We start from the raw sequence: 9,130 nt of genomic DNA, 5'->3' as shown, positions 1-9,130 counted from the left end.
ACACACACACACACAGAGTCCCTAGACAGCCTGTCTGTAATCGAACTCTGGAGAGGCTCAGCGGTAACCACATCTATAACGCACCCTGGAGAGAGATGCTGGGCGAGTGAAAAGAAAGGCAAACTAGGACAGGAGCGCGGAGAGAAGGAGCGCGTGTGGGAGGGAGAGTGGAGGTGGTTCTCTTGTCTTAAGGTTGCCCTCGGAAAGCATTTATCTTCCAGGGGAGATGCAGAGAGGAAGTGAACAACTGATTGGATGGCGCTGGCTGAGGAGGAGTATTTTAATATGCTATCCTTCGTTTTAGTGCCCACACATGAAAGTATAAATAGCCCGCACACGTACGTATGCATAGGCCGCTGGTAGGTGTGGGGTGTTGTGTGAGAAAGAAGGGGTGGGGGGGGTGACAGAGGAAGATGAGAGGCCGCTGAATGATTAAACGTCCTCGGCAACACGATGCAAATGATCCTTATTTGTACAATCGAAGCAGCTCAGTGATGTGTGTGAATACTCTGAGCCAAGACTGACTCAGAAAACCATAAAACTCAAGACAGTTTTTTGCACATTTAACTGTGAGGCCAACTTTTTCTACTTCGAGTATGATACCGATACCTTCACTACAGCGGTCTGCTAGCGATGACCTGATACCAGCGCTGAATCAATAAGCTGTGTTCATATCTGTGAGGAAAATACTGGGAATAATTCTTGATCTGTAACACAACGTCAGGCTACTTTCTTTTCCTAACAAATAAATACATATGCATATAACAACAGGCCCAAAACAAACACATTAAACAATAAAAAAAATTGCATTCATCTAATTTACTCACACTAGTCTCTTTTCAGCTCAGTGTAGGAGTCATTAAGCTCCTGCTTGCTGTTTTTCCTGCTCCTGCACACGTCGCACGTGGACCTGACAAGAGACAACCAAAGTTAAATAATAATTTGAACATGCCGGGATGTTAGGTTATCATAAATGCACTGAAAGGTTCCCAGCAGGTGTTACACTGGACCAGCCTGCTTGTAGTTTCTGCTTTGTGTAATGTGTCTCTGACCGAACATAACCGGCGAAAGTGAACGAGCGAGAAAGAGAAACAAAAACAATGTCGCGTCAGCGCTTCTCAGTCATGTCGACTCACTTGACTCACAGTTTGCAGTTAAGTTAAATGGTTTATAAACAAACAAAGACAAGCTGTTGACATAGCGAGCGTGGAAAACGCTCCAAACTGCCAACCCTTTGCTGTTAACTTCCTATGAGCTCTGCTGCTACCTGCTGCTGACCTGTGGACGGTATACACAGGAAAACACTGAATAGATTGGCACGTTGTCGCTGATCCAGCTCTTTAACATCAGACTGTTGCATCATTAAGATTACATGTTGCTCATGTACTTGTGACTAGAGTTATTGTAGCATTATGTTTTCTTTTAGTTTCATATTTTTTTTCACAAACAAAATCAGCTGCAGCAGATTTATATAACAAAACTAAATTCAGGTACTATTATAATTTTCCAGTATGTTTATAAATGAACCAGATAACAATATAAATTTATAAGTTCCTCTTTTTTCCTCATCCCCTTAATTTTCCTGCTTTGATTAGTTGCTCATACCGAGGCTCACGGCTGGTAGCTCACTCTGAGCGCTGGTTTAGAAGCTAACAAAGGAGCCCTTTGTTAGCTTCTTTAAAACGATTAAGTGTCTCACTAGGTTTGCTGTTGTACACATTTTCACACCGTTTACTTAACTGTGCCGGTGTGTGTGTGTTCCACATGCACGAAATTGGCCAACTCACAATCAGTCATATGGAAGGCTGACCGGCTGGTCACTGGTCATGGTGGAAAACACTGGAAATTGGCTGATTAAGTCATGTGGACATCAGTAAACATAGCACACAAAATCCCTCTAGTGCCTGCTGTGTTGACAAAATTGAAAAAGACTTAAACTAAAGAGCTAAAGACATTTTCTATAATTGTTTTAAACTAGTTATATGGAAAGGACTGGTCTTTGTATAGTAAGTTTCTAGTCTGATCATAATGATCACGCCATGACATCACAAGAACTGTTTGCCTTTTCCCACATTTTCACACGACGTTTTATTCTCAGCACTTAAGAGCCTTATCTAGCTTCCATCCACACCTATGGCCATTTCAAAATCACCAGTTAATCTAACATGCATGTCTTAGGACTGTGGGAGGAAGTAGGTGAGAGAACCCACACAGGCTGTGAGGCGACAGTCCAAATCAGTGCTCTGCAGCGCATCGCTGTTTGCTAACCATCATAACCTTGACTGTTTTTCTTTCCTCTGCAGCTTCAGGAACCAACGAGAATGAGGAGCGCGTGTTTCGCGAGAGGATCGGCCCTCGCCGGCGACAGGGCGCCGTCCGTAGGCGCGTCCATCAAGTCAATGGACACAAGTTCATGGCCACCTATCTTAGACAGCCGACCTACTGCTCACACTGCAGAGATTTCATCTGGTGGGTGAAACATCTATCGCATGTATCTGACCCCTTTCGCTTGCTGTGATGCCGCTGAAATGTTGACTCCTCTGTGTGTGATCTGATAGGGGCGTGCTGGGGAAGCAGGGATACCAGTGTCAGGGTGAGTACTTTTCTCCGGCAGACTCCAATTTCTGAAGTAACATTGCGCATCATTTATTATTCAAGCATGAGAGCACAAGAGGGATTACATGTTGCTGAGTGACAGCTGTGATTTGGTCCCACGCCATCACCCCAGAGCCACGCATTTACAGCGTTACACGAGCAGAAAACAAAATGAAGCATAATAGTATTAAAAATTACATGCACAGGCTTTTTTCTTCTTCTCTGTGCTTGCAAATATCCTAAAAATTCAGCTTGAACTCGTAGTGTTATTTAACAGACTCTTTAGGGTACTTCATTACTTCACTTCATAATGCAGCCTGTGGAGGTGCGGGTGGAAGATGTTATGCAGCTTAGCGGTGGTAAAGGTGAAGGTGGAGTGGTTGAAACTGTGCAGCCAGCAAAAGTTGTGCCTCTCTTACCTTTGCTTTAATGCGAATGCAGTTTATCTGCTGTTAACCTCACATTTGTGGCAACTTTAAAGAGTTTTAAAAATCCTCAGAGTCTGTGAGTACTCTTCCTGCCAGGCTTATACATTAAACATTAAATACTTGTGTATATTTTCAGCATTTCGCATCATTTTAACCCAGTTTTATTTTAAAACTCGAATGATATTCACCATATTCGTATTACTTATACTGTCGGTCGTTCAACCAATGAGAATTTGGTCAGATGGGAGCAACTAACAGTCAAAACATTACTTAACTGAGTCATTAATGAAGAATGAAGAATGAGTTCAACAGTTCAGCCCGTCCTTCTGGAGTCTGCAACCCTACCGAGGCCTGTGCTGAAGTAATTTGGCCTTTGATAAATAAGCCTTAAATCCATTCATCTGGTACGCCAACTGGACTTCCTGGATCATATTTTATTGTCTCACCTGTAGTTTAAACAGCATGCCTCTATCAACACAGCTGTCTGTGGTTAAACGCGGTGCATTTCTTTTTTCCCCTGGTTTAAATATGCAACCATAATAAAGATGTTTTGATAACAGAATGGTGTTTAGGTGTCAAAATGATTCTCTGCGCCGCAGGTGGTTGAGCTATGCAGTTTTCATTGATGCATATGGGCTCGAATTTCACTCGAACCGAAGCATATTTTTTATGTTTCATGTGGGTTGTTTTTGTTTTGTTTTGTGACACTACAACAGTACACCTGAGTGCATCCTGTAAAGATAGAGGAAGGGAACGGAAGCTGCTCATGTGCTTCTGTTGACGTGTTGCTTATACTGCACAGTCTGTGTAGACTAATCGTTGCTTGTGAATATGAAAGTAATGGATATTAACAAAGAAAAATGGAAACTAATTCTGTTTTTTGCTGAATTATCCATTGTTAATGTCTCCTAGTGAGTTGTGCTGCCTATGAAAATTCTTCCGTTTGTGCTTTTTATTCATTTAACCTTCATTCATTCATTTAACCCAGAAAATGTAACTCCCACGATTAAAATCCCTTACGGCTAAGTTAGGAAGCAGCTCAGTCAGCAGGCTAATAGTACCTGCACAGATATGGATAGATAGATATACACAAGTTAAGGAATATATTGTTAAATAATCATTATTCAGCTACTCTTCGAAGTCTTTTTCGTGTTAGATTTGTAGGCCTAATTAGGTCTTTCTCATTAATGAAGAGCCGTGCAGAGGATGTGTGGCTGTCAGTGGTAATGCTCACTCACCCACATTCTGTTGTAGACTGTAATTATTTGTAATTTTAGTTAGTTAGCCTTTTCATATTGATATTCAAAGCGGGTCAACCAGATCTTTCAGGATTGGTCGGCAGTGGCACGAAGAAGTGTGCGGCTGCATTGCAGTGCGTTGTTGAACTACACTTGCCTCCCAGTTCATACTTAATTTTGTGTAAATATGATCTGAGATATGATAAGAACAGATAAGGCTTTCTTATAGCTTGCTGTTTGTTTGCAGCTGGAAAAATCAGATTAGCACACTTTGAGATGAAGCTGATGTCCCTCTGCCTCTCACACAAACGAAAATATGTTTATTTGACCAAGGTTGTGTGTGAATGCCTTTTAGTGTGCACGTGTGTTGTCCACAAACGCTGCCATGAGCTGATCATCACCAAGTGTGCCGGCATGAAGAAGCAGGAAGACACACCTGAGGAGGTACACACGTCTGCAAACACTCAGCTGCACGGAGACTTTGCAGGAATGAGAGGATTTTTAGTGGACCTCAGTTCATTATTTGCTAACTAAAGGCTCAACTGAAGTTTATTAATTGTTTTTTATTCAGAAATCATAACTTAGACAGTGAGAAGAGCACATATAAAGATATACCAAGTAGTCTTGTGGCCCTTATGCATAGAAAGCGGTGTGCACTGTGGCTAATACTAGTTGGTTGAACTTTGTGCGCTACCTGTGCTGTTGTTTCCAGGAAAATTAAACAGGTTTAAATGGTTATGTTAGCATTGTTCCATAATTTAACCCCAACAATAGAAATACAAATGATCTTTTAATACTTTTGCTACAGTGAGAATACACATACGCCAAAACTCACTTTGATTTGACTTTATTAGCATTATTTTACCTCTTTTTCAATTAAACTTGATTGTATTGTTATTTTAAATGCTGATCCTCACAGTTTCAGAGAGTAGGAATCATGAAAGAAATACTGAATATGGACAGAGACGCTCAACATTCAGGCCACTGATGAATAAATCTGTTGCTTAAAGCAATGTGTCAGAACGCTCCTCTGATAATGCCACCCTGACCTCTCGTTAATGCCCCCGTGTGTGTGTCTGTGTGTTCTTCTGTGTGTGTCTCCCTCTGCAGGTGGGCTCACAGCGGTTCAGTGTTAATATGCCCCATAAGTTCAGTATCCACAACTACAAGGTCCCCACTTTCTGTGACCACTGCGGCTCCCTGCTGTGGGGCCTCATGAGGCAGGGCCTGCAGTGCAAAGGTGAGTTTATGAGCAGTGGGGAATTTACATGAGAGCCCACGGGGAAACATCATGGCAGCCCAGGTGCTCATATTTGCATGTTGAAGCCACATGATGTAAACAGCGATGCCACGAGGAACAGCGTTTTCATTACATCTGTTAAAACATGATAACAAATGAAAAGTGATTGCTTTTCCCCCATGATTAATTACATTTCTGGTAAAAATAGTGTTAGGCTTTTGCTATAGACTCTACATACTCACATAGAATTTCTTTTTAATCTAATTTTCAGAAGTATCCCCAAGTAAAGTCCACCACTTGCACTTGTTTTTTGTCATGCAAAAATGGCTTCCTTGGTCTGAACTCGTGTTTTAGTGACTATACTAAATGTATTTTAAAGAATATACATTTTTAGTTTGCAGACTCATTTCTGGATTTTTAAAGTAAAATGCCTTTAATGAGCACTTAGGTTGTAGTAGCAGGAGACATGGTTTATGTGTTTAAATTTCACATTTTCTTTTTTTTTTTTTACAGTGTGTAAGATGAATGTGCACAGGCGGTGCGAGACCAATGTAGCTCCTAACTGCGGCGTGGACGCCCGAGGAATCGCCAAGGTCCTGTCTGACCTGGGAGTCACACCTGACAAGATCTCCAACACTGCGCAGCGCAGGAGGAAGGTAACAAGCCGCCCGTGTCAGGTCTTTACTAGATTTTCTCTTAAGGACGTGACTTCTAAATACTGCTCATCTGCTGCATTTTCTTTAGGCCTACCACATAAGTTGTCCTCCACTTGTCCAGTTTCCACAAAACTCCCCTTGTTAATGCAAGAGAAATAGGAAGATAATATGGGAAAAGACTTGTTTCAGTCCTTATAGAGAGAAATACCGTTGTCATGTATGTACAGGTGGTGAGCTCGAGTTCTACCCGAGGAAATAAACTCCAGCACCTCAGATGTGCACAGAAAATGCATTTGGGACTTTTCCCAGGCTTCCCTGAGGCCGGCAGGTTAACCTGTGGAGTCACACGTATAATGTGCTAATTAAGGAGCTTCATTAATTAAGGAGCTTACTGATTCCTTCTTTTTTTCCAGTGTTTGTGGGAAGCTCAGCTAAGCTAACCGTCTGTTTTTCATCATTGTGTGGTGCACATCTTTGCATTTTACTCCTAAGGCGTCTCAAAGGGTGTCCATCTATTTGTCCAACTACGCATTTCTAACTGAATGTGTTTCTGTTACTGTTGGATGAAAAGCACAAGCTGTTTTCAGACTCTGGAGTATCAGTTCGGGACGTTGTTCAAAGATGTCCTCACTCACACGCGGCACACAACGGCAGGAGTCGGTTTCAGATGGGTTCTCACTCCTGTAAATACTCCGCGTGGTTTGGGTTAGGGAGAGCACACAGGAGGCAGGACACATGACGCCCACTCGCTCGCTGTGAATTCACCGAGCTATTACCTGCTTTATTCTTACACTGGGTCAATCAGACATCACACAGACTTTGTGTGGGAGCGACTGCGTTGCGCATTTGTATTCTCACGTGCTCCCGTGTTTAGTAATGCCTTTAAAAGTTCAGGCCTGCGTTGGACGTGTAAAAAGCAGCTTTAAAGCTCCGATTTTCAACTGAGAAACTTGGATTCACCTCCGTGACTCGTGATTCAGGAAACAGATTTTTAGAGGACAGCCCAAAGGCACGGCCATGTTGACTCTCTCTGTGTTTCTCTCTTTCTTCAGTTGACTCCAGGGCAGGACCCTCCCCAGTCTCCTCCTGAGCACTCTCAGACTGAGGAGAACAGCTTCAGCCAGCCAGCTGTCCCCACCTCCCCCTCACAACAGGGTAACACGACACACACACACACACACACACACACACACACCAAAAAACCACATACGCAACATCAACAAAAAGACGTTTAAAAGCCCGCTTCGAGATGGTTACGGCGGGGGGCGGTTTAATGTGTTAATTCTACCAGTGAGGGGTAGTCATTCGATTTCAGCGATAATATTGTTGCTGTTTTTAAAAAATAAGTTAAATGTTATTGTTTTTTTCTTTCTCTCTTTTTTTTTCTAAAAACAAGCTAAAATTGAATTATCCCTCCACCGCCCACCACCATTTGGTTGTCACAGTTAGTCATCGCATTATCACACTTTGCAAGCTGAGAAATAAAAAAGTTAACTTTCTCTTTGTGGAAGTCGTCCCATTTTTTTTTTTTTTTGTTCTCGTCGAGCCAAACGCCGATGACAACGGCGCCGCTCGCTGCTGTTATTTAATCGCCCTGGTCCGGGGAGTGAATCATTCCAGGTTTTAACAGAGGATGTTATCATGTTTTGTTTTGTTTTTTTCAAAGTTTATTGAAAAGCAATCAGTAACAAATGTGTAATGCTTCTAAACAGCTCTTATTTCCGTATAATTGAGTTGAATGCTGACAGGAAAAAAGAGAAAAGTCAGCCAGCCTGTTTTTGCTGATGTCTGATCTGCTTTTCCGATGACACCCACAGACTTGGCAGAGTTGGATCGCCTGCAGGACGCGCTGTCGCTCGACCAGCAGGGACCTCAGCACTCTTCCTCCTCTTCCTCCTCCACCACCTCCTCTTCCTCGTCCTCCTCGGCAGCCAGGCAGAACGGAGAGAGCCAGAGGAGGAGCCTGAAGGATTTCAACTTCATCAAGGTTCTCGGCAAAGGCAGCTTCGGCAAGGTGGGAGAGCTCGGAGGAGGCGTGCGAGGGGGATGTTTATTTGTTTGTTCCTCATTATGTTTATAATTAAACTGTTTTTATTTTTAAATCAACAACCAGTTCACGGGGTTCCCATTATTCATAACAGCTGAATTATCATGGGAAGTGAATCATATCAGGGGAGCAGAATAGACTGACGCTCATGTGCATTGCATTAGATTCAGGCACCTGCTTTTATTTATAATTTAAATGTAATGTTTTGTGTGCAGTTTAGATTTTTCTGCTTATTGTTTTCTATTTATGGGTTGCAGGATTAATTGGTACCATGTTGATACAATGTCCAGCAGCAGGTCACTGTAAAACCTTTGTATAGTTACTGCAGATTACCTGCCCAACACCAGATGGTAGGTTAGAGAATAGCTGGTAAATATATTGGGGCTCTGAGCAGATAAAGAGCCATTTGTTTCAATCACCAGCTGCTAGAGACCAAAAACAGATCATATAATATTGTTCCATTCATAATTTTATCACTGTAAACCCCCTCTTGCATTTTATAATACACCGACGAGCTAAAACATTATGACCACTCACTGGAGTGACTCATATTGCTGATCTTACACCTATTGCAGTCTGTGATTGAACAGGATGAATCTGAGCAAAATTGACAAAGCCAGACGACCCAGTCTGAGTAACGAGCCAAGCCAGTTTCCCATTGTCTGGCGCAGTGGGAGGACTCTTACATTTCATTGGACCACCTTTAACTTTGTTGCATTGTTGCATCGTTTTGAAAAGCTTGTGCAATGTCACTTCATTTATTTTCATTCAGATATGCATCAGTTGTTCAGCCCAGAGCTCCCTCTCTTGGAGATGTGAGAGTCGGGGCCGCTGTATGAAGTCTGCTCCAACATGTAGATTTTCCGGACTCTTTCACAGTTTCAGCCTAACGATTCCTGTCGTTGCAATCTTGGAACGCGGCTGCA

The 9,130-nt window shown here is 42.5% G+C and overlaps 1 protein-coding gene across 1 annotated transcript in view; it reads left to right on the top strand.

The window, feature by feature from the left end:
- Positions 1-9,130, top strand: part of LOC102296858 (protein kinase C epsilon type) — a 52,111-nt gene that overhangs the window by 34,209 nt on the left and 8,772 nt on the right. The window contains exons 3-9 of the mRNA XM_005943910.3: positions 2,304-2,469; positions 2,559-2,593; positions 4,617-4,705; positions 5,372-5,501; positions 6,015-6,157; positions 7,210-7,312; positions 7,975-8,171. Of these exons, the coding sequence (XP_005943972.1) occupies positions 2,304-2,469; positions 2,559-2,593; positions 4,617-4,705; positions 5,372-5,501; positions 6,015-6,157; positions 7,210-7,312; positions 7,975-8,171 (863 nt within the window). The remainder of the gene's footprint in view (positions 1-2,303; positions 2,470-2,558; positions 2,594-4,616; positions 4,706-5,371; positions 5,502-6,014; positions 6,158-7,209; positions 7,313-7,974; positions 8,172-9,130) is intronic.

The sequence above is a fragment of the Haplochromis burtoni genome, unplaced genomic scaffold, assembly GCF_018398535.1.
Source record: "Haplochromis burtoni strain Fernald_Lab_line unplaced genomic scaffold, NCSU_Asbu1 Contig_278, whole genome shotgun sequence".
Taxonomy (NCBI): domain Eukaryota; kingdom Metazoa; phylum Chordata; class Actinopteri; order Cichliformes; family Cichlidae; genus Haplochromis; species Haplochromis burtoni.
The sequence above is the reverse complement of the archived record's forward strand: the minus strand, read 5'-3'. Positions and strand labels throughout refer to the sequence as shown.